Genomic DNA, 24,255 nt, shown 5'->3' with positions numbered 1-24,255 from the left:
TATCTATCTGCTTGATCCCACTCTATTGCCTGGTTATCTACTACGTGGATCTACAATAATAGCAGCGGTCGGACAGGATGTCTGTTTAAATTTGTTTTTTTTTGTTGGACTTGTGGTGTCATGGGCGTAGTAGATGTTCCCACTGTAGCCAGCTGCACCTCATAGTTCGCGATACACGGCGCAAGAAAAAAAATAGCATGTAATGATGGTGACAGATTGTCCTGACTTCACTTTAAGTGCGTCGCCTACTGAAATTTGTATTCTTCAAATGTAATTGCATGATATTAGCATGTTTGGTATCTATTTACTGTGTCCATCCGCCAAAACCCTGGCAGCCGGTGGAGCAGCGCCAAGCCCGATTGCCCGCCCTCCGGTTCCCGACCTCGCCTCTTCTTCAACCCTGCGCACCAGGTCAAGACTCGGCGGTCGCATCTCCAGCTGATCCCCCCACAACGTGCTGCAATGCCTTCCAGACTCCGCAATGCGCTCCCCCGGAGCCTGTCGCGGCCGCTGGATAGCGCCGGTGTGTTCTACTGTCCGTCCTGCGCCACCTGGCGACGGACACTCTCGACGCGTGCGAGCAGCACCACGACGGGCATTGATGGTATCGAACATGCGCGCCGGAATCTTCGTCTCCTGGACCATGCCCAAACAATCGCGATTCGACCATTCACAACATCTCCTGCTATCAATCCATCGAAGACCGTCCCTCCGCGGTTCAAGGAGCTCTATGATGCTCTAAATAGTGTGAAAGACGGGGCAATTGAGCAAGTTAGCGTGAGTCGCTTGCAGCTTGCTCTGCGCGGGTTGGAGTCTGAACAACCGCTTGTGCGAGTTGCCGGTATGTTATATCTCATTCAAGGCACTGCCATGTCGTATTTGTTCGTTGGAGACCAAAAGAGCTAATTATTGCTTGTGAAATTTAGTCTTAGGATTAGATAACGCGGATTCAGCGCGCAAACTGGTTCGACTGCTTCTCGCCGATCCGTTGGGCCCACGCGAAAGCTGGGAAGATATCTTGGAGGGCTATGAATCCGATCCATCGCGCGGACTCCTGATTCGGTATGACACCAATGTGCTGTTGACAAAGATACTAAGACACGTGCTGACGATCCCTATGGCATTATAGCTATGGCGAAATCTCTGAGTCTATTCCTAATGATCTCTTGCCGACTATTGCGATCCGATCCCCCATTTTGAAAAAGGGCAGCATCGAGATTCTGGTCAGCTCCCTTGGCTCGGAAGCTGGCAGCAACGGCGCTACGCTCTCCTCCGACACATTCCTGGTGCCCAATGTTACTATTCAAACTTCGCACTCGGGCCGAAAAAACGTTGTGCGATATCCCGTGCACCGCAGTATCGTGTGTGGGAGTGGTGTGGATGGCCTTCTGGCCTTCAGCACCTTGATGGGCCGGTCAGACCTGAAGAACGAGGTAGCCTCGGTACGAGGTGCGATCGAACTCTCTGTCCAAGATGACACAGGCAGCAGCGATCGGCTATCCTTCGTCGACATCAATCGTGCAGGTTTGGCCTTGGATAAGATTCGTGAATCTGTACAAAATGCTTCTGAATATGAACGTGGGTGGAATGGCAGTGGCGTGCAGCCTGTTATTGACTGGCTTGCATCGTTATCTCAGTCCACCAGTGAACAAGCACTCAACCCCGCTTTGGTTCCGCTGTTCGATTCCTTACTCGACGCCGCTGATCGCGGTCTAGCTGAACGGGATGCCAAAGCAATTCAAGACCAAACGACTGGCATCGTTCCGGACGCAGTCCGCGCCCAGCTTGAGAGCGGGGTCACATCCTGGGCTGAGCAGGCTCACTCAGAACTTCGTAGCTCCCTCGAAGCAGGTTTCGCCAGCCCGCGGTGGCGCGGCCTCGCATGGTGGAAACTTTTCTGGCGGGTTGACGATGTAAGCATGATTACTTCCGAAATCCTGGAGAAGCGCTTCCTCCGTTGCGCCGAGCGGGAAGTCATCTGGACATCCGGCAAGTACCAGCAGGCTGGCCTGCTGGATGAGCGTACTGCTTCTGTCGCGACAGCGTCCCCGTCAGACACTGCCCCTGCCAAGTCTACTCCACCACCTTGGCCAACCCAGATCTCCGACATGCGCACAAAGCTACTCACCACCACCGTGCCTTCTCTCCAAGCCCTCGCCCAGAGCCTGGTGCTCTTCAGTATCTCTACTACCACCCTCACCTCCGCCCTATCTGCTCTCACTTACGTGTCCATCCCATCCGCTTCAATTTACGAATCATGTACTCTGGCCGCGGTTGGTCTCATCTACTCCATGCGTCGCCAACAAAAAAAATGGGATGCTGCCCGTGACTTCTGGGAAGAAGAGGTCCGTGATGAGGGCCGCACGTCTTTGCGTGAAACAGAAGCTCTCCTGCGCAAGATTGTGCGTGATGGTGGCAGGGATGCTGAAGATGTGACCGACCACCGTGCACGCGACGCTATCTCCCGCGCTCGCAAGGCTCTGGAGAAGGTCCGGTCTTAAGCGAGCTGCCTCCGTAGAGTACATGTCCCTGTATATTATTTATTGTCATTTTAGCATAGACGTCGCTTTAGATGTACAATCTACTCTGCTATGTACGACAAACCCCAATCTTTGCTAGGCAGATAGGCTAAAATTTTAGCATCATGGTGGGACGTCCACCGCAGCGTAATGGGGAACAAGCTTTGCCTCTTGGCCGGCATTGTTTCAGTGTCATCGGCATGTGCCCGATACGTGATGGATCTGAAGCACACGGGGCTCCTCCGTAAGGCACAAGTTGTGTCTTATTTCTGGTAAGATATCAAACAGTGGTGGCATGGGATGATGGTATATGATTGGTTCCCATGTCTCGGCGACTCAGGACGACTTTTTTTTCACACGATCGGGACATTTTGTAGAGATCCCCACAGCCTCGTCCAAATACTATCTATGGTGGTTGAGATGCGTGCTTACTGTGAGAGCATCCAGAGGATTCAAGGCCAAGTATATTTCTGCCCGCCCGCTCGAACCGCCCAGTGTATATACGTCTCCCTTCTCCTGCTAAGCGAAATTGTCGTTGGAGCCACGCGCTCATCTTGAATACGAATCTCTGTCCAATATAAGCATCTTACTCATGCGATTGCTTGCCAGCCCCATCAATTCAGACCAAGACCCCCGTTAATTTTTTGGCCGTTTCATCATGCGCCCGGCTGCCCAATCCCAACACACAGCGTGGGGACCGCCCGAGACGGTGGAGGTAGGACTAACGGGCAATCAGGCACAGGAACAAGCGGTTCGTTTCAACGTTCGCTCCCGATAGCACAAACGGTGGAAACACTCGCTCTTACTGGAGTTGTTGCGCACTGGCCTACGCCCTCATAGTCCCGTCCGGAAAGTCCACTCCCAGCCCCTGCCTCCTATCATCCCCTGGGCCTTGGTCCCTTGGCAGTGTCTGCGGAAATCACCACGAGATCCGCTGGATCGGCCCCGGGGTGGGCTACTCCTTTCAATCTAATTCCCGGATGAACCCAATCGTGAGTCGGTTTCGACCCGGTCCGCCTGTTCAGTTGGTGGAGGGGGGTATGAGTCGTGGAGGGGCGGAGGGGCCTAATATCTGATGATCAAGGGATTGGTCAACTCATTTGACCCCCAAAGGACCAAGCGATGTCGAAGGAGAAGGGGCTCTGGTTGGCGATTCAGCAGTACTTGATTCCCTTGTTCTGCCCCAGGCCCGTTCCTGTTCCTTCTGGCCTGTTGTCGGTTTTTTCGCTTCCCAATCACAATCGCTACTTAGCCCTATCTCAGGGTATCCTGTCGTTCGTTTTGCTCCTGAGAGCCTTTGGTCGCTCCTTTTTTCGTTCAACTTCAATTCTGTCATTTCAGGTTGATCCTAGCTCCTATTTTTCTCTGAAAACCGAGGTCATATTCTCCCAAAACTCTCGCTATAGGCGGAAGTGCTCCCAACGGCCCCCGGAGGAATATAGATTCAATAAGGGCCTTTCTCCTAACACCGGGATCGCTGTTTACTTATTTACGTCACTGAAAACGCGTTTTTCAATCAATTGGTACGTGGTATGCTGCGATCGCCTTATTTTGCGATCCTGTTCCCCGTTCGTTCACCTGTGGCCCAGAGATGTAAGCCGCGAAGCAAGGGGACCATTCTTCTCCCTAAAGGGGGCGTCCACTTTGATCTCCCATGTTCTCAAATCAGATCCCTTAGGATCTTGAGATGACGATTGATTGGACATTTGGAATCCCACTTTGCAATATCCCCGCCCTGTCTCCAGATACACCAATTTTCATAAACGACGCATGGCACTTCCACTCAAACTGACCTCCTATATAGCACGTCTTCCGTCGACTTTTTACAATCTTGTCTTTTGATACATTTTGATAGCGCTTGTCGCGTTAGACCGGTTGATTCGGTCCTCCTGGCGAGTCTTTGGCGATCATCTGTTGCTCGCGGATTTGGTCCCATCCTTGATATTCCGACCTGTGAGCGCGACGCGACTTTACCGCCGCAATGCAGGACATTCGTTTGACAGCCGCTCTGGCAGCCTGCTTTTCTATCTTTCCAGTGCTCACCAATGCATTCTGGCGTCTTCCCTGCCGCGGGCGAACTGGTGTCGCCCGGTTGGATCCTATCGTGGATCCAGGGGAGATTTCTTCTCATGTGCATGCAATCCATGGAGGAGGGAGTTCGTGCACCGAATCGGACATTTGATCTATATTTACTGACTTCATATGCGCAGATTTTGGTATGAGTGCGGATATGGATACTCTACTGGAGTCTAGCTGCACGTCTTGCGCTGTGACGCAGGACCTGTCGGCTTACTGGACACCTGCATTGTACTTTATGCACACCAATGGCAGCGCCGAATTGGTCGAACAGGTTGGAGGCATGCTAGCGTAAGTTGATTACCCCCCACCCTTTTCTCTCTTCCTTCTTTGTGGGTTTATGCTCACTCTCCTGGCATTGTAGCTACTATCTTCTCTATGGCGAGAATATCACCGCATTTCCCAATAACTTCCGGATGCTGGCCGGCGATCCCTTCCAGCGCAACTTTACCTGGCCTGTTCCTGATCCTCCAAAATCTTCATGGTCCGGTGCCCAGGTTTCTCAGAAAGCCCTGCGCCAGAAAGCTTTAGGATTCAATTGCTTGAACTATGCTGCTGCTGCCGAGGCCTCTCTTTACCGGCATTACATGCCGAACAAAACCTATCTCGACGAACATTGCACTGATGGTCTCCGCTTGGAGCTCATGTTTCCTTCATGCTGGAATGGCAAGGATGTTGACTCTGACGACCACAAATCCCACGTTGCGTACCCTGACCTGGTTATGACCGGCACCTGCCCCGAGGGATATGAGACACAACTTGTTTCACTCTTTTACGAGACCATCTGGAATACATATGCCTTCAAGGATGTGGACGGTTACTTTGCGTTGGCTAATGGAGACCCTACTGGGTATGGATATCATGGCGATTTCATGTATGGCTGGGAGGAGGGTGTGCTGCAAGACGCTGTTGATACTTGCACTAGTGCCACCGGCGAGGTCGACGACTGCGGAGTCTTCGATATACAGACCGAAACAAAGGAACGTGAATGCTTTTTCGATATGCCAGAGGCCCTCGAGTCTGAGAACGTCGAAATGCATGCCAATGGACTCCCTGGAGATATGGCCATTCAGTGGGGACCAGCTTACGCCACGATGGGGTCGTCATCTTCCTCTGCAACAACCACTTCCTCGGCGTGGATTAGTCTCCCGACCATCTCTCTGCCGACTGTCTCAGTTAGTATCTCGATTGACACCGGCAATGTTCTGGGTAAAGCCGATGCCTTGGACACTGCTACGACGACTTCTACGTCCACTTCGACTTCTTCACCAACCCCAACTCCGACGACATCTATCTCGGTCGACTCGATCACTGAGGAGATTATCTACCTTGAACAGGACATCATTGTCATGATCGATGAGAACGGCACTCCATACGCCACTCAGACTGGCGAGCAACGCACCGTATCATCAGCAACCACAACGGCCAAGACAACCTCCACTGTCATTTCATATGTCGAAAGAGACACCATTCCAGAGCTCCCTGAAAAACGGGATCGTCTGGCTAACCATGTAAGGAGACACGCCCATAACCAACACCGGCATCTGCATAACGGGCATGCCCTTTGAGATAGTGTCTCCTGGGCTGAGGCAGAAATAGCTCACGCTGAGCGTTGCTGTTTCCATTGAAAAATGGCCTGACATGCCGGGTGCGGTTGCAGTTTCATCGGCTTTCTCAAACCGTTAGACCATGATTCGGCTTATTTCTTTCATGTACATGGTTTCTTTCTTGTATGTATTGAATGCCCTCCCCATCAGGGATAGGGCATTTTGTAGTGATCATATTGTCCTTCTGTGAGAAGATTTTGAATCTATACAGGTTATGACCTGTTCAGTTGCCTGGTCCCTGTGTTTGAATGGACTTATGTGTAATCATCAGAGTTTGTTGAGTATAGCTGAAGATGAGAGCAAATTGGTGAGATAGGTAATGGAGGGTTCGTGGGACTGCATCATGTTGTCTTAAAGTATCTGAGGTCTGGCCCGGGATTTTGGTATTCTACTCTGAGACAAAAGTTGCTTCATACGACCAAACACATCATATGGCGTTGTATAGTAAGATATAAGCCAGGCCAGCCTATTTATTTGTACCCCCTGTCGTGAAACCTCACAGTTGGGCAGATGAGACACAGCCTAGACCTGACCATGCGGTACAGGTGCTTGTCTGTCAGAAAATATGATCGATAGCGACCTGCCACTGCGACGCTTGATCCCATAAATTTGGAATTTTGTGAGGCTGTAAGACCTTGACCTTCTATTAACTCAGAAGAGCGGCAAACCAGAATAGAAAACCCAGCAACGTGTCACAGCATGCCCCCTTGAGATCTCTTCAATCTCTTCAACAAACCTTCTTGTGTGTGACATACTATTTGTGGTTGTTTGTTGTAAATTGAGCTTCCTCCAATAGAATAATTCTTGGGCCTATTTATCAATCAGACTGTCACATCACTGGCAGGGGTACCGCGGAAAGTGCCGAGCCTTGCTCGCCCTGCAGTAGTCTTCACAGCCCAGTAAGCTCAGCATGGATTTCTGGTCGAGAATATACTGTCAATACTATTTCCCCTGCTATATTCTGCCTCCCTTCTACTTTCATTTTCGTACACACAACGGTTATCGCGGGATGATTATGACTCCACTTTCCGCCACGCAAATAGGTTACATGAGAAGTGGATCTGGCCACCGAGTGCTATGAGCTAGCATGGGCTGCTGTGTATGTCTGAGCTATGGAAATTTTTTATGCAAATCTACCACCTACCATGAAGCCATCATGGATGGCTAGGATGGAACTATATACAGGGTTCAAGCTGGCCTCAACTAAGGACATTGAATGCAACACAAGCATATAAGACAAGAGAGCCAGCCGCGAAAATAAGATCTTTCAGAACAGAAAAACAAGCAAAATTGCATTATCATATTACGCAAGTTCAAAATCCACCCAAACGAAGATCCTTCATCTGCAGACATGGCCAATTCATTGTTGGCTGTTATCATCTCGTTCTCCTACCTCGTTGGCACAATGGGGTTTCCGCGTGAGACAGCGATTGATGGACAAGGACAGCCGCTCATCACGTCCGTCCAACCCCAAGCTCCCGCGGTCACTGAAGCTGCTGCGCTGCGCTGTTCTGATGGGGCAACCATTTTACATACAACGGACTGTACCATGGGAACCTCAACTTCTTACTGTTTTAAACCACAGCCTCCAATCAAATGCGAAGCAGGCTTTTTCCCCTCGGTTTGGCATCCAGATCACTGCATGGAGCTGTCCACCTGTTTTCCAATTGATGCAGACTGGATTATAACCGAATGCTCAAACGGCGCGTTTGCTTCATCGACCAAAACACTTTACAATGGCCACCTAGCTGGAGGATACTCAACAGTGATCAGATGTATGACAATTTTCTTAACATCGTAATATTTTCAAAGCTAACATATGTTTAGCCATTTCCTGCGCTTGTCCCTCAGATCAATGGTATAGCATGGCAGTTATAGATGGAGGGGTCGAAACATTCTGCATGCCATACCAGTCTTGCCCACCTGGAATGACGACTTCAATTAGCACCAATCAGTACTGTGCAACCGCTCCAGCGGGAGTTTGTGCTGATATTGCGACTGAGGTTTCTAAATGTGAGTGTGCGGGTGCGCTCACTCCTATTTATCCAGATGAACCTGGCGCGACTGCGATAGGCTGCGAGTAGTCGAACCATGATTCATAGCAAGCAGCTAGCTGGTGTCACGGAAGCAGAATTTCTACGACGCTTTTGTGTGTTGACGAAGAATGGGAATATCTATGCGCGGAGAAAAGAGATGGCTGTGCTTCGATAATTACCTAATGTTTAATACGAATAATTATTTCGTGGTCTTAAATGATGTAAGATCGTGATCCTTTCCATATAGAGTCAATACTAGTAGAAACTTCAATTTAAGACCGTTTCTTCTCCTCTTTATGAAAATCATGATGTATGTCTTTGTACATCCGGGTCTATGTCTATTGCATGGCTATGTGATATTGAAAAGGCCTTGTGAATTGATAGAAAGATAAGCCTAGGACACTGGAAATTTCAGTTTCTGGATTTCTCCTCTTGCAAATGCTCTTGCACCCCGGAGTTAATGGGAATACTATGGAAAAGCATGGATGCCTGCGGGGAAATAACCCTTTAAAAAGACACGCCAACGTGGAGAATGCCTCATCTCCGTGCTTAGTCTCATTCTGCCATCTACTCAATGCAACCTTGCTCAATAAGAATTCTGCTGAGATAGCTACTGTGGATAAAGCCGGTGTCCTTCACCGGGATAGCACTATTGCTATGATTGACAGCGTCGTACCTTGATCGGTCATCCTGTTAGTCAAAGAGGTTCCATTTGTTTCTCTCAATTAGCCTAAAGGGCCCGGTGCCCCACCAATCCATCTCCGTAGACGCCACCAACTGTGAAGCCACACTGGCGGCGTCCCAATAGGGGAATCGGGCGACTATCCCATCCGAACAGACCCCTGTGTCAACCCTGGTGTGTGCCGTCTGTACCCCGCATCGGCCCGGCTTTGGCAACAGTTACATAAAGCTCCGATTCTTGATTTCCCGCTCGAATTGCACCATTTCTCAAGACCAATTTTCTTTCGACTGCATCTTTTCTCCCTCTCACCTTCATCTCTCCTCGTCTCCTCAAAATAGAATTTTACCTCCGCCATTATGTCTGAAACCCTCCCTGAGATGCAATACCGCCACCTCGGCCGAACCGGTTTGAAGGTTTCTGTGATCTCGTTGGGAAGCTGGCTCACATACGGTGGCCATGTTGGAAATGGTAGGAAGGGACAATCCCATTCGAGATTTAAACCCAACGGATGTTAATTTACAGCAGAAATTGCATTCGACTGTATGAAGGCTGCATATGATGCCGGTGTCAACTTTTTCGATACCGCCGAGGTCTACTCGGGGGGTCAATCGGAGATTGTGCTCGGTGAGGCGATCAAGAAGTTTGGATGGAAACAGAACGACTTGGTTATTTCTACCAAGGTTCGCATCTTCTTGAAGAGTTAGACATATATGGGTTTGGCTGACTCCAATCAGATCTACTGGGGCAAAGCCAACAGTGCCAATCCCAACAAGCCGCTTAATAACAACGGTCTTTCACGGAAACATATCATCGAGGGAATGAACTTATCCCTCAAGCGCCTCGATCTTCCATATGTGGATATTGTTTACGCCCATCGCCCAGATCGCGATACGCCGATGGAGGAGGTTGTGCGCGGCTTCAACTACCTAATTAATACTGGCAAAGCATTCTACTGGGGAACCTCTGAGTGGTCCGCCAGTGAAATTGCAGATGCGTGGCGAATTGCCGACAGACTGGGCCTCGTTGGTCCCGTTGTAGAGCAGCCACAATATAACCTTATCGTGCGCGAGCGCGTGGAGAAGGAGTATCGCTGGCTCTATGAGGCTCATGGCCTAGGCCTCACTGTTTTCTCACCTCTCAAGGGCGGCGTCCTAACTGGAAAGTACAACAACACCGAGGCCCCACCACCAGGATCGCGCCTGGCTGAGTCCGAGGATGGATATGTGAAGAGCTTGCGTAAGACCGTCGGCGATGATACCTGGAAGCGGCAGTTGGCGCAAGTTGCTGCTCTCCAGCCTATTGCCGAAGAGCTCGGTATCAGCACAGCTCAGCTTTCTCTGGCTTGGATCTTGAAGAACCCCAACATTTCCTCTATGATCATTGGTGCATCACGCCCGGAGCAAGTCCGCGACAATGTGCGTGCGTTGGCTCTGGTGGACAAGTTGACCGATGAGGTCATTGAGAAGATCGAGAAGGCTGTCGGCAATCGCCCGGCTGAGGAGATTAGAAGGTTTTAAAAGGTTTTAGAGTAACCCCTTATATTTGTGGAACTATAATCTCAATATGAATCTTGGTTATCATCATTCACGTATTTTTCAAAGACGGACGCATAGAACTTTCGTCCAACGGTCCTATGGCTCCGAATCTTCGTTCGCAGCTGACACTCTCCCCATGTATCATATTTCCCGCGCAGAAATGCGGAATCAATATGAGAGCTGGGATCTCTCTCTACTAATAATGCCTGGTCGCTCAGGTAGATCTTCAGCGTTTCTAGTGCTTCATCCTTCGTAAGATTCCGCCGAACACCCTGGAAGAATGGAACACTATATCGCTCAAATGGCCCGGAAAGGACACGGTGCGTCGTCGCTTTGCAAAAGCCATGGGTCACAACTTCAAATGCCTGCCCGATATTTACAACAAAGGTGTCTTCAATAATGGGGACATCGATCCATTCTCCACTTTTGTTCAGCACTTGCAGCCCCTTCACGTGCGGTGGAGATGCTTGCAAGAGGAAGGTCCACCATCCCGATGAGTCTTTGTGGGGACCTACGCCCTGTCCAATGGAATTGGAGGGAAACTCTGATGGGGGATAGTGAACGATTTTTAGCCGATGTTGATCAGAGATTAATGAAAGCAAGCTCTCTGTCGGTACGTCGAGAGCTTCAGCAACGAGAGCCAAGAACCGTTCTCCCAGTTGCGTCATCTCATGAATATATCTCTCGATAACCGAACGCTCAGTCGAATCGCCGGTCGGCCACTGGTAAGCAAAGATTAGACTTCAAGCTGGACTGCAAAAGAGCGATATTCGGGGAAATGAGGGTACTTGATTAGGCCCCTTCAGTCTTTCATAGAGAGGCTGTCCTTCTTTCCAGTCGTCCGTGAACTCGGTCGCAAATTCAAACTGCTCGCGTCTGTCTTCGAGTCCTGCTGTTGTCTCCGAGCCCACATGACTGAAACCAAGAAAATGAGGCGAATTTTGCAAGTCTACTTCATCTTTGGCTGCCTGGTCTAGCTGAAATAGATGAGGCAGTATTTGCTTCAGGTCGGCTATCGCCTCCTGTGGCACCCCATGATTTGATATATAGAGAAAGCCAACATGAGTCAAGACATAGCGAAGCTGCTCTAGCAGACCGAGTCGCGCAGTGGGGAAATTGGCGAGAGAGAGGTCGATGACTGGGATGGATCGGAAATCGGAAGCCATAATTATGGCCAGCACTGGCAGTGGCACTTTAGCTAAGAAACTCGGTCTCAACTTTATGGAGGTTCTCCACACAATAACCGGAAACTTGTTAATGACGAATACGAATGGCGCGACCCGCCCCGACTGCGGGGCGGGGTCCGGTCTGTCTAATGGCTCACTATTTACTCCGACTCGGATATGGGGACTTCTTCTTCGCGGTAATATTGAACAATATTCTTAGATACATTTTCCACCATCTACAACCATCTCGGTTCCATTAATAAAGCTGCCTTCGTCACTGGCAAGGTAAAGGCACATGTTGGCAATGTCATCCGCCTCAGTGAGACGACCCAGCGGCACATTGCCGATGAATTTCTGTCGGTTCTCCGGGGTATCTTCCATGCCCGTGAACATGGAAAATAGACCCGTTCCGGAAAGAAGAGGTGCAACGCTATTTACCCGGATGTTGTGGGGACCATACTCGGCCGCAAGACCCTTGGTAGCCTGAGGGAGTGAAGTGTCAGTAACTCAGATATTGGGTCCAGATCGGTTCGACGATGGAATGTACTCACGTTTGTAACTGCGCCTTTGGAGGCATTGTACCACACCAGACCAGGGCGAGGGCGAGAGGCGCCAGTGGAGGAGATGTTGATCATCGAACCGCCTGTTCCCTGGTCGATGAAACGAGGCATGACAACTTTGCCGGCCAGGTATATGCTTTTCACATTGACTTTGAATACCCGCTCCCACTCGTCCTCGGTGACTTCAACTGTAGGCTGTTTGAGTGTCAGTAATAGCATTCCCGGAGTTCTCCTGACGCTCTCTTCAAAGGCATAAACCCCTTACTTTGTTGCGGTAGGTAGTTCCCGCATTGTTAACCAAGATGTCCAGCCTTCCAAACTTGGAAAACGCGAGCTCCACGATTGTCTTCCATTCGGCCTCTTGTGTAACATCCATGCGCTGGAAGATCAGGTTCGCGGGGTTCTGCGAGGCGACCTTCTCACCACCTTCGGCGTTGATATCGGCAACAATAACTCTAGCTCCCTCTTCGCCAAAGCGACGGGCAATAGCAGCTCCAAATCCGGAGCCACCCCCTAGAAGGAAAAGAAAAGAGATCCAACATTAGCCTGGATACGATACTGAATAACTCAATTGCGCGAGTGGCTTCTTACCGGTGACAATAGCGACCTTGCCTTGTAGCCTTGATCCTTGGATGGACATGATTGTAGATAGTCTGACGAAATTGAATTTGAAAAGGAAGTGCAATGAGAGTCCAGCTTCTGGCTATCAGCGAAAACGTAAGCTTAAATGCGCAAACAGCAAGGAGGGGCAAGTACGAGGATCGGCATGACTTCCGTGGTTTTCCCCGCATTGCATCCAGCCGATAAAGCCGTTTTCCGACAGGCACTGGTTTATTGGTGGTCTCATGCTTGTGTCACTCGTTGTAAGACGCCTAATGAATTGTACTGTTGCCTACACTGTGTAAAATTCATGTTTTATGGGCAGAACAGGTAGATTGATGATCCAGGTCTACAAAGGGACCGCGGGTGAGGTCAGTCTGGCTTTATGACGGCCAGAAAGACTATTTGCCAAATGCGATTTGCATACGTTCGAATTATAGCTTGTTCTTTTAAATCTAGTTTCTTCAGAATGAGTGCATTACTGGTATATATTACAAAGAGTCTCCAGATCATGATTGCACATTTTGACCTTGTTAGCTCTCATGGCAACGTGTATCTTAGTGACAGCTGCTCTAAAGTCCTAAAATCTATTGCGATTGTCGGCTGCAGTTGAAGCATTTTGCAACGCTTCACAGGTTGTGACAAACCCCCAGCAGTTGGTTATATTCCATTCCCAGACCTCATTTGCTCCAAATGGTGTTCCAGTTGTGGCTGCATCACGGAGCAGAATGCAATCGTATCCTTTACTAAAGGCATCCATCAATGTACCACCGACACACTGATCGGTATTCACCCCTCCGAAGAGAAGTGTTGTGATACCTTCTCGTTCTAAAAACTTCTCCAAGTCTGAGCCTGGAATACAAAGCCCTGAGGTTCGGTTCTTGTAAATCAACACGTCCGATTTGGACCCTTGCAGGGTACTAGTTTGCTGACTACCAGCCTGATATGCTCTTTCCAGGGGTTCATAAAGACCGGCATTCCAGGATCCGCGCATCAATACTCGTCCACCTTGTACAGTCTGGTTATCTCCCAAATCAACCGTGCCGAGTTCAGTCCCAAGGCCTCTGTAAAGTGCAGGATTCTTTGTTCGAATCATGTTCGGTACTGTAGGGATAGGCTTCTCAAGGTCACCCTGTTTGACTGTGGAAGATGCGGCAGTATAGTTCCCAAATGTTCTCATAACCGCAGGTGGCATGGTATTCAAATCGCATTCTGTCAGACCCCAGGATAGCCAGACGATCTGTATGCCATGTGCTCGCGCAGCCGGAATCCCCATATCGAGGAGCGCTTGCGCGGCTGCTTCTGCTGCGGTAGGCTCTTGTTTGACAGATCGAGGCCGGACAGCTGGAGATAAGAAGAAATTCTGCATGTCCACAATTAATAGGGCAGTCTTCTCTGGGTTCAAACAAAGCGTGCTGGTGGATGTCTGGAGCGTGATCAGGTTATTCGAGCTCGAAGCTCGGGAGAGATCGATTAGATCGTTGTCGGTATCATAATCCCAGAAATTGGTGGCATCATTGCCGATCCTTGTCACGGTGGCCATTGTCGTTATGAGAAATTCATGAACTGAGTGTCAATTGGAATGGGAACAGGGCTATGTATTTATCGGATCAAAGGAGGGAGGGGGAGAGAGTTCGGCTGGACCTTTTGACCCCTCATCCCCGCAGTTCCACCAGATTACGGAGTCATAGTCCCTTATAGCAATCTTGAATGTTGCATGCTCTGATAGAGTCTTACAGATGCCAGACCTCGACAACGAAGTAGATCCTTTGTGCTTAGTATCCACTTGAGGCTTCTAAGCCCGAAGTAGTCTGCCCTAAATGCATCGCATTTGTCATTTATCAACCCCTGTTGGTGGCCCCAGGACTCGGGGTTAGAGTTATTTCCCTGGCCCATCGTCAGCATCTCAGGCACCTGAAACCCTCGGAGGCTTGAGGAAACTTTGGCCACCACTGAGAATCCTGTTTGGCCGCACTGATGCTTCCGTATCGCGTCGCATGTGCGCACCGAGACTGGGTTTCGGGCCACATCCTAGGTACTTGTACTTGTTTGGGTGAAAGCGATGTGGGTTTGGAGACTAGCTTGCATATTGCTGCTTGCACAGGGCCTTAGCCATGTCTGCGAGACGATTCTCGTGAGCAAATCTAGCAGGATGGAGATTGGTCAACCAAGGCCTTGATCCAATAATCATCCTTCCATTTCCAAACATGGTTCTCGTCGTGATCGCCGGGCATCCTCCAGGTGGCCCCCAAATCGCGCGGGAGCTGCGGGTGGACTCGAAAGCTGATCGGCGCCCGTTTACGTTGGAGCCAGCAATCATCATTTAGCATTTTAGCCGGCTCCAGGCCGCCGAATCAGACCATCACTGCGATCGCGCTCCCGCCTGAAGCGCGGATTTTCGTGTTTCTTGAATCAAGTGGCGTCCGAGAGGCGATCTCACTGGAGCTGGAAGAGTGGAGAGTCCCGAGCACATGTCGTCGTACGTGCATCGTGCATGGGTAATCTCCTGGAGGACTATATAGCTCGGCGCATCCGCGTCGAAAATGCGGAGTGGTCGAGAATCGCAGGTCCAGAGTATCGCAAGTGGTGCCCAGCTTTGTGGCCCCCAAATCAAATCCTCAAACTCCCCCTCTTCGTCGCCTTGGATAAACTCAGCTTGCCCTAAGCCCGACTTGACGCCCAACTTACCCTCAACCGCCAACCAACCGCCGTCAACCGCCAATCGCCAAACCGCCCAACCACGAAACTTCCGCCCGCACGCTAGTTTCTCAGCCTTGTCGCTTTTTCATCCTTCACCGACTCTAGCATCCTTCATTTATATACCCCCATCGCAGGATTTCTTGTCTCTCATAGTGTCGCAACCCTCATCCTCGCATCCTCCTGCCCGCAATGCATTGATTCTTGACCGCGTCTCTTCATGTCTCGACCCCACATCTTGCTTCCTTCCCTCCCCTCATGGAGATTCGCACTAAGGGTGCCCCATTGACGACCAAATCGTCGCCCGAGTCGTCATTCCCTTCTCATTCTCCGTCAGAGTCGTCGCAGCCATCTCGTCCGCCACTGCAACAAGAACAGCCCACCGCCACCCCACCCCGCAAGCGCGTCCGCCGTTGGCACCATCGAGGTTTCACTGGCTGTTCGACCTGCCGCCGGCGCCATGTGCGCTGCGACGAGGCCTCGCCGGCCTGCAATAACTGTGTGCGCTTAGGACTCGAGTGTGATGGTACCCAGGGCCGGATGACCTTCAAGGTCTACGGACCCTCGCAAACCCAGGAAACCCCCAAGGCCCCTGGAAGGCGAAAGAAGGGCACCAGTAGCCCGGAGTCCTCAGGGGAATCCTCGTCTGCGGGTACCACCGCGTACAGAGAGGACGGGGATGAGAAGGACGATGTCTGCGAGGGCGTGATTGTCTCACCAACAACGGTGGCGCCACCCTCAATCCAAATTCGCTTTCAGAAGCCCCTCTCTCCGGCAAACCTCGTTGCGGCGTCGATGCAATCGACCAGCGAACGCTATTTCACCCACTTCATCGACCAGGTCTCGACTCTTCTCATTATATACGACAATTCCATGAACACCAACCCGTATCGCAGCTATTTCCCCGATTTTGCGCGCTCAAGTCCGTCCATGGTGGGCGCGATGCAGGCCCTGGGTGCTTTACATTTGGCAAACACTTCGGTCGGACCACAGCGCAATCTCCATTTCCAACAAGCTATGGGCAAATACGGGGAGGTGGTTAAGTTATTCAGGGACCGATATGCACAGCCAAGTCAACACCTGGGTATGGCGGACTTTGCGACCTGTCTGTTGCTATGTCTTTTCGAGGTTGGTGCCCTATTTTTGATTTGAAAAGCAGATCGTGTGAGGGTTCTCAATATTGATCAATTATCTGTAGATGATGGATTCGCAGCACCAAAATTGGGCCGTGCATCTCAAAGGCGCGCGCGAGATCTACAACCTCCTCTTCTATCCCCACACGGGCAGCTCCGCCCGCGAAGTCCAACGGGTTGCCGAAACAAATCACCCCCTCCGATCATTCTTGGTCTCCCTCCTTTCATACCTCGATGTGGCAGGCGCGTGCGCGACTCCAGGTGGCACAGTTGTCGACGGAAGCTATTGGAAGACCCTAGGCGGCGGGTGGGAATATAATCTCGGGACACCAAGCTTGTCTTCATCGTCGACCCCAGATGACCCACGACTGATCGAACTGCGGCAGGCGTGGTCCAGCATGATGGAGGTCCAGGCGGCGATTAGCACCTTTGCCCGGGACAAACAGTGGATGTCGCCAAACCATCAAGATATGGTTTACAAGGAGATATTTCACCGATTGGTCGTCTGGCGTGCGAGTACACCGATCAGTCTGCAGCTTCTCGGGGACATGGACTTGGACGATGAGTCCCTTCGTCGGTTCCCGTATCCCGATATGCTGGAGTATGTGGGCTGTGTCGAGGCCTATGAGAAAGCGACCTTTGTCCATTTGCACCAAGTCGCTGGAGCTGGTCGGCCCAACTGGATCACCGACCGTACATATCTGGACATGCTTATTACCCGCATTTTGACCTTAATCCGTAATCTATCCAAGGATGTCGGTCAATTGGCGATTCTATGGCCTCTTTTTATCGCCGGTCAAGAGACTCGAAAACAAGAGGAGCAACGATATGTTCGCCAGACCATGGAAGAATTGAAACGGTTCGGCTTCAAGAATGTGGATAAGGGTCTGGAGCTACTAGAGAAAGTCTGGTTCAAGCGGCGCGCTTTTCCAGAAGGTTGGACTGAAACCTTGGATGAAATCCAATCGAACATTCTTCTGCCATGATTGATCCACGCCGGGCCATGAAAACCAGAGAAATGCGTGAATTACTGACTTGTGGACGTCTTGATTGTTGTCTGGCGTCTCAAGGTTTGACATTGCGGGTTTCCAACTCTTCTTGCTTGCTTCATCCCTTAACCCTTTTATGCGACTACGATCTAGACATTTTCTTCAGTCCGTCCCATTTTCATGGACATTTTGAACACCGATGGAGGAGATCCCTTCGACAGCATAATAAGTCGCGCTACTGTGACTCTGTCATCTCCTTGGACATGCTGGACTACTGTGCATCCAGCCTCTGCATATACCTCTTTGCATCCCATTATGATTACGACAATGAATAGCACCTGGATATCTCCATACCCCCACATAACTTAAAGAGACATGATTCTCGAGAATTTACAAGCTGAGGGCGCTATCATAGACCTGTGATCGCTCTTCATTTTTTCACATCTGCAATATTAAAGAATACCACCTGCACTGTTGTATCGTCTCGTAGACGCCGGGAGGATGGGTAGCTGGAGGCAAGTCGGCCTGCGATCAACTCGTGATGATTTCCGCCGATGGAGTTACGCAACAGATGCACGGCGGCATTGTTGTCTTGGACTGTTGTCCTCTCCTCCATGAATTTCCAACGCTCCCCTTCGACTAACTGACCAAAGTCGACGGGTCGATAATTTGGTTCAGTGTTATGACCCGGACGAGCTGTCTCCGATTCCATCCATTTCCCCACTAGATCAACTGCTTGCTGACTCGAGATCATATCCCACAATCCATCAGTTGCCATGATCAAGAATGACGGAGTCGCGGGGTCCACTCGTGTGCTGGTCACAACGGGTTCCGCTGTGAGGTACGGCGGCGTTTGAACGTCATACCTCGGCGGCAGAAGTCCTGGGCCGTTAAATCGCTGCTGCATGTCCTTCTGGAAATGCAAGGGCCATTTCCATTGGCAATCGCCAAAGGCGCGTGAGACCATGAGCCCGAGCACTCGTCCATCTTTCACGATTCCGTCTTCACCAGGATGCTCCTCATAAACCCTCGCGATCTCTTCTTCATTGTTTCCAGTCTGGTCTACTGACAAGGGCATTGCTACCCATCTGCCATCTGGTTGTCTCTGCCCCAGAACTGCTCTTGAATCGCCAGTGCAGGCCACATGTAGCGTGCTCGTCTGGGGTTCGTATATTGACAGCAGCGCGCATGAACCTGCGTAAGCGGGCGCCAGTTTCTGGAGCTTCTCTGGCAGTGAATCGTCACTCCGGCACGTATCTGGTGCTGTTTTGACAATAGAGTTGTCGAGATCCACAAACCCCTTTCTAATAGCGCGCTGTACTACTTCTTCGGTAAAGGGATGTTGATTTGGCGGTAGCATGTTCTTGGCTTGGATAAGGCTATGTCGGACGAAAGGTAAGAGCTGCCTTTCTAGCAATTCCGCTGTTTGACAGCCCAGGTGTCCGTCAAAGACACCCCAGGCCATCCATTGGCTGTCTTCATCCCACGGGGATGGAAATTTCCCATGTGTGAAGCGGTCCTCACACGGGCTATTAGAAGCCAATTGAGCGCCATCGTACCTGTAGACGCCCGCAATGCGCCTGACTTGGTATGAATAGGCCCCCTTCGATATTATTCGCGTAATTTGATCTTGCGAAGGCCCGGGCTCCACTGACCAGTGCTTGGCTGGCGGACCATCTAAGTGTGGCACGTCGTCGCGTGCTGTATCGTCATCAGTGCTCGTAGATATCCACCAAATGCCGGGCGTAGTAATCAAACTGGCTGCTGCGATATATTTTGTCAATTGTGAGGATGACCTGGACTCAGATGTAGATCCCTTGGAGGAGTAGGAGTTCTTGGTTCCTGTCCGTAGAATCGATTTTACGGACACGCGTAGACGTGTCCGAGCCGGGCCACCGAGCAGCATTAGAATTGTTGCGCAAGTAGCAATGGATCTTGTCAATTCACGCAATCATGAAATTTGCCCCAATGTCTATCAGAGGTATGAAGGTGTTTTGCGGGTTCCCCCTGGGTTTGCGTTGAGATCGCGAAGATCGGCACGCCTGGTCCAGCATGTCTCGCCATCACGTGCGACCTTTGTGTCCACACAAGTCTTAGAATCTTGGAACTTTGCATTTGACATTGAGCGATCTTATTGCAATGTCTTTTCATCCGGTCTTCTGGAGTCGAGCTAGAACTCCGATGTCAACCATTTCTGCATTGAAACGTGAGTTGATGAGATTGAGATGCCTTTACAAAGCCATTTCGCTGCTCACCAATGTATCCATGTCCCCAAGTTCAATAGTCCTACAGTTTTTTCTGCAATATGCTCTTCCGTATCGGTGACTTTATATCCAGAACCTCATTCATATACAACTGAGTCACTAGCCTATGACCCAACAAGGGCCTTCTTTGAGGACTATGCACCTGATCACGACTAGGCTTCCAACGCGGGGCCCGAAGTGGAGCTCGGCCAACCGGTTTGTAGTGGATGCATCCCAAGCATCCACCGCGAATCATGTTTTTGCTTCCCCCCAAATTCCCTTGCCTACATAGCAGTCGCACCGCGCGTATCCTCAACCTTGGAAGGTGGGCCTAGACGAGAGAGCAATACTCATAGACAAAATCCGGATGATACCTGAAGCAATAAACATCGCGACTTGCTCGACCATCACGGACCATCACGGACCATCACGCAGTTCTCACCCAGATCCTCTGCCTCGCACGATCCCCCACTTCGACGGGCCTGTCCGTGCTTTTGTCCTGCTCCTCATCGGGCTAAACACGGGTCTCGGCTGGAACCAAGCGGGACGAACGGGGGAAAAAACTTGCCCCAGAAGCTTTTGCGGACGAGACAGCTCCGAGCTTTGAGTCGGGACCTGAAAATCGGAAGCGCTGGTGATTTCTTTTTGTTCGCGCCGTTCTAACCGGACTCAACATCATTCTATAACGACGATTCGTCTGTCTATTTCCAATTTTCTGGTTTTTTTTGTTCTTCACGGGAGACTATCAACGTCGGTCGCTCTTCTTTTGCCGCGTCGTCTCATATCCCCGAATTACGGGCGGGCCGAGAGACCACCACTAAAACTCTTGATCTTCGATTCATCTTCTTCGAGATCCAGCAAGCCAAGATTCCTTTTGCCTTCCCCGAAAAGCGTGTGATTGACTAGCGCAATCCTCCGTAATCTTCCCGCGGTGGGGTCCGCTGGTTCGCCGGTTCCTAGCTTGCTGACCGAAAACGCAAAACGGCGCATCCAGAATTCAGGGCCAAAACTTAATTGGGGGAAATTTTTCTCTGTTCTCTGGGTTCTTCTCCCGTGGAGTTTATTGAGCTTTTCGACAGCATAGAAGAGCCTGAAGACCTTGTTTTTTGGGGGTGCTTTTTGTATCTGTTTCTTTCTCGTCGCGCTGCTTCTGCGAGTTGAAATCTCCCTCAGCCTCCACCACAGACATGGCGCATGAGCACGAGGATCTCGTTGTCGGTCAAAATGACCTGGTTGCCGACGGAGAGGGCGATAGAGCCTCGACTGAATCGAAGGACGACGCAGCTTTGCTGGTAAGTAGTCGCCGGTCTTGCTGGGTTCAAGCTGGTTTGTCTTGGTTCAGATTTGATCTTATGCTGACTCCATGCCATAGCGAACCATGGGCTACAAGCCGGTAGGTCATACATCCCATATCTGATCTTGGAGATCAACAGACTCATAGAGATCCCACGCACAGGTATTGCATCGCACATATACATTCTTTGAGAATTTTGCCACAACCTTCGGTGCGTTTGAGTGTCCCATGCTTTTTTCCCACCTGCTTTCATTAAGTCATTTCTAATCGAATCATAGCCGCCCTCTATTTCGTTGGAGGAGTGCGTGTTACGTACAGCACTGGCATTGCTGCCGGTGGAAACTTGGCCTATTGGACCAGCTATTTAGTTACCATGGTGTTTACGTTCATCACGGCCGCCGTCATCGCCGAAGTATGCTCTGCATCACCTTCGGCTGGTTCGATCTATCTTTGGGCTGCCGAAGCCGGTGGTCCGCGCTTTGGTCGGCTGCTTGGCTTCGTCGTGGCTTGGTGGAGTACCACTGCTTGGACGACCTTCTGCGCAAGTATGCCACTCGATCCTTTTATCGGGCTGTAATATTCCATGCTGACTTGCACACTAGGTAACACTCAATCTGCCGTCAACTACATGCTTGCTGTAAGCCGCGGCCCTTGGCTACCTTGACTTTGCCCATGCTGATATGATCTATAGGAGCTCACCGTCTTTGACGTTGATTTCCCAAAAGACACCGATAGCGTCAAATTCCGTGCGGTCCAGTGGATCTGCACAGAGGTTATGCTCGCACTGGCTGCTTTGCTGAACTTTATGCCTCGTATGCCGAACTATCACCTGCTTTTCATACTGCTCATCGCTGACCAGCTACAGCTCGTTACTTCAAAATGGTTTTCTGGGTCTCAGCCGGCTTCGTCATGCTTGACTTCTTTCTCAACCTTATCTGGCTCCCGATTGGTACTGCTAACACCTGGGGTTTCCGCTCGACCCACGAGGCTTTCATGACCACCTACAATGGAACAGGTGCTCCGGCTGGTTGGAATTGGTGCCTTTCTTACCTGGCGACAGCTGGTATCTTGATCGGATTTGATGCCTCGGGCCATGTTGCCGAGGAAACTAAGAATGCTTCTGTGACTGCGGCTCGTGGCATCTTCTGGAGTACTGTTGCGAGCGGATTTGGTGGTCTCGCTACCATTATTCTGTTCCTGTTCTGCGCTGTAAGTCCAATTCAATTGCAGTGTAACTACATAATGCTGACCTCTCTATAGCCAACTGCAGACAACCTGATGCAATATGGCTCCCCTCAGCCCTTTGTCCCACTCTACGCTGCTGTTCTGGGCAAAGGTGGTCACGTATTCATGAATATTATCTGTATTGTTGCTCTATGGCTGGTAAGAATACTTTCGACTCTGGCTTATGTCTGCTCAAATCCTCTAATCAGTCATAGAACACTGCCATCGCTATTATTGCCGCATCCCGTCTCGTCTTTGCGGTCGCCCGTGATGGTGTCCTTCCCTTTTCCGGCTGGGTCTCTAAAGTGCACAATGGCCAGCCTCGCAATGCAGTCATTGTCGTCTGGGGTGTTGCGGCTCTAATCACCTGCACCATTCTCCCGTCTAATGTCGCTTTCACGTCTCTCGTCTCGGCCGCAGGTGTCCCCAGCGCCGCAGCTTATGGCCTCATCTGTTTGGGACGACTGCTATGTACCTCGGAACGCTTCCCAACGCCCAAATGGAGCCTAGGCCGGTGGAGCAAGCCATTCCAGTTCATTAGCGTCCTGTGGAATGGATGGGTTGTTGCCATCCTCTTCTCGCCGTATGAGTGGCCTGTCACTGGACAAACTCTCAATTGTAAGTCGATTTAACTCTTTTTTTTTCAGCCGGTCTAGTTCTAACTCATGACCTCAGATGCTCCCATCATCATGGGTGGGGTGACTATCCTCGCACTGATCTCCTATTTTGTTATGCCTGAGAGCGCCTGGCTTCCGAGAGACCGAATCACCCATTTCATCGATAGTAAGGGCGCTACTGAAACCGTGCAGGAAATTGGCACTTCGCAAGAAGTAGTGTCGGGTCCCCACCACAGTTGATGTTCTTTCGGGCAAGTCATAATACGTCCTGATTAGAAGGATATCTGCACGTAGGATCTATATCCTATATTTGCATTGAAAAAGTACCGTTTGAAATGGCTCGGCCTGTTTCTAGTTTTTCTCTCTTTCCGGCGTGATATATACATACATTATTGTTTATATATAAGTTACCTCATTAGACATACACTGTCTTGTCTCACATATGATGTCATGATTCACAACAGTCTACAAGACGTTTCAGGTTTGTCAATCCATCTATTCTTTCACCTGAATTCTCCATTTCACCAAATTTGTCTAAAGATTTTCGCCTATGCCGCTCATTTTCTTAATGAATGCAATGGCGTGGTGGGCAATGAGGACCCGCGCAATGGTGAATATATCACATGATCAGGACTAGATGTCATAAAGCGATGTTGTTCCTCGTCTATTTCCAAGAAATTGAACTTTTTTTAGAGTATCATTTTATTGAAAAGGGGAGGTTCTGATCAACTAGTAGCTCCCGAGCAGACTAGCGGCAAGTCGCTCTCATGGTGTCTCCCGACTTGCCGCTAGTCTCTAAGTCTTTTGTGAGACCTTCATCGGGATCGAATCTACTTAAATAAGCTAGAATGTATATATATACAGTTTAACTTCCTAAGGCGGTATTTTACTATAAAATCAGCCACAGTGATTAGCTTTATGATTTTGCGTCCAATGTCGCCATCGAGTGCCGCGGTCTTATGGTTAGCCTGCGCGATTGACCATTTAGCCGTTGTAAATTCGATAAGAGGTGTCTGGACCTTTCAATATCAGGGATTCAATTGTGGCCAATATCACCAGATGCTCATATAGAGATCTGAATGGATGAGAAACCAAGTCATAATTCTTTTTTTTATGGTGCGAATTTGAATCTGAGGTAGTACACCGAGTCGGCTGCTTAATTCCCCTTATTATTACCCTGATCTTCGCAGTGCGACATCGATGTGCAGGACGCATGCATGCATGTTGCGGCACTAGGTTATGTCAACTTCAGTAGCTAGCTGCTCTTCATCCATCGT

At 50.3% G+C, this 24,255-nt stretch overlaps 9 protein-coding genes across 9 annotated transcripts; 6 read left to right on the top strand and 3 right to left on the bottom strand.

Annotated features, from left to right (window-relative positions):
* Nucleotides 1-462: 462 nt before the first annotated feature.
* N7462_003278 (uncharacterized protein) lies at nt 463-2,501 on the top strand (the record flags this gene model as incomplete). Its single annotated transcript, XM_057075004.1, has 3 exons — nt 463-841; nt 927-1,062; nt 1,130-2,501. 3 exons carry the CDS (start codon nt 463-465, stop codon nt 2,499-2,501), a joined length of 1,887 nt encoding a protein of 628 aa, XP_056934509.1.
* A 1,978-nt stretch (nt 2,502-4,479) lies between these two features.
* Nucleotides 4,480-6,163, top strand: N7462_003277 (DUF1996 domain-containing protein; the record flags this gene model as incomplete). Its single annotated transcript, XM_057075003.1, has 3 exons — nt 4,480-4,675; nt 4,730-4,886; nt 4,960-6,163. Coding segments are annotated over 3 exons (1,557 nt in total), but the record flags the coding sequence as incomplete, so codon positions are not given.
* Nucleotides 6,164-7,553: 1,390 nt separating this feature from the next.
* N7462_003276 (uncharacterized protein) lies at nt 7,554-8,286 on the top strand (the record flags this gene model as incomplete). The annotated part of the gene is made up of 2 exons (XM_057075002.1): nt 7,554-7,977; nt 8,030-8,286. The coding sequence occupies 2 exons, from the start codon at nt 7,554-7,556 to the stop codon at nt 8,284-8,286; spliced, it is 681 nt and encodes a 226-aa protein (XP_056934507.1).
* A 990-nt stretch (nt 8,287-9,276) lies between these two features.
* Nucleotides 9,277-10,437, top strand: N7462_003275 (uncharacterized protein; the record flags this gene model as incomplete). The annotated part of the gene is made up of 3 exons (XM_057075001.1): nt 9,277-9,388; nt 9,443-9,600; nt 9,655-10,437. The coding sequence occupies 3 exons, from the start codon at nt 9,277-9,279 to the stop codon at nt 10,435-10,437; spliced, it is 1,053 nt and encodes a 350-aa protein (XP_056934506.1).
* Nucleotides 10,438-10,478: 41 nt separating this feature from the next.
* N7462_003274 (Oxoglutarate/iron-dependent dioxygenase) lies at nt 10,479-12,821 on the bottom strand (the record flags this gene model as incomplete). The annotated part of the gene is made up of 6 exons (XM_057075000.1): nt 10,479-11,177; nt 11,244-11,635; nt 11,846-12,104; nt 12,173-12,376; nt 12,447-12,694; nt 12,773-12,821. 6 exons carry the CDS (start codon nt 12,819-12,821, stop codon nt 10,479-10,481), a joined length of 1,851 nt encoding a protein of 616 aa, XP_056934505.1.
* A 540-nt stretch (nt 12,822-13,361) lies between these two features.
* Nucleotides 13,362-14,324, bottom strand: N7462_003273 (cysteine hydrolase family protein; the record flags this gene model as incomplete). The annotated part of the gene is made up of 1 exon (XM_057074999.1): nt 13,362-14,324. The coding sequence occupies one exon, from the start codon at nt 14,322-14,324 to the stop codon at nt 13,362-13,364; it is 963 nt and encodes a 320-aa protein (XP_056934504.1).
* Nucleotides 14,325-15,736: 1,412 nt separating this feature from the next.
* N7462_003272 (Zn(II)2Cys6 transcription factor) lies at nt 15,737-17,597 on the top strand (the record flags this gene model as incomplete). Its single annotated transcript, XM_057074998.1, has 2 exons — nt 15,737-16,606; nt 16,677-17,597. The coding sequence occupies 2 exons, from the start codon at nt 15,737-15,739 to the stop codon at nt 17,595-17,597; spliced, it is 1,791 nt and encodes a 596-aa protein (XP_056934503.1).
* Nucleotides 17,598-18,030: 433 nt separating this feature from the next.
* Nucleotides 18,031-19,506, bottom strand: N7462_003271 (PP2C family serine/threonine-protein phosphatase; the record flags this gene model as incomplete). Its single annotated transcript, XM_057074997.1, has 1 exon — nt 18,031-19,506. One exon carries the CDS (start codon nt 19,504-19,506, stop codon nt 18,031-18,033), a length of 1,476 nt encoding a protein of 491 aa, XP_056934502.1.
* A 1,524-nt stretch (nt 19,507-21,030) lies between these two features.
* N7462_003270 (putative amino acid permease) lies at nt 21,031-23,218 on the top strand (the record flags this gene model as incomplete). The annotated part of the gene is made up of 10 exons (XM_057074996.1): nt 21,031-21,135; nt 21,216-21,236; nt 21,285-21,348; nt 21,416-21,682; nt 21,740-21,774; nt 21,829-21,949; nt 22,003-22,346; nt 22,398-22,520; nt 22,577-22,979; nt 23,037-23,218. The coding sequence occupies 10 exons, from the start codon at nt 21,031-21,033 to the stop codon at nt 23,216-23,218; spliced, it is 1,665 nt and encodes a 554-aa protein (XP_056934501.1).
* Nucleotides 23,219-24,255: the final 1,037 nt, after the last annotated feature.

Source organism: Penicillium macrosclerotiorum (genome assembly GCF_028827735.1).
Source record: "Penicillium macrosclerotiorum strain IBT 26536 chromosome Unknown utg000003l_segment0_segment0, whole genome shotgun sequence".
Taxonomy (NCBI): domain Eukaryota; kingdom Fungi; phylum Ascomycota; class Eurotiomycetes; order Eurotiales; family Aspergillaceae; genus Penicillium; species Penicillium macrosclerotiorum.
This window is presented reverse-complemented; position numbering and strand designations above follow the sequence as displayed.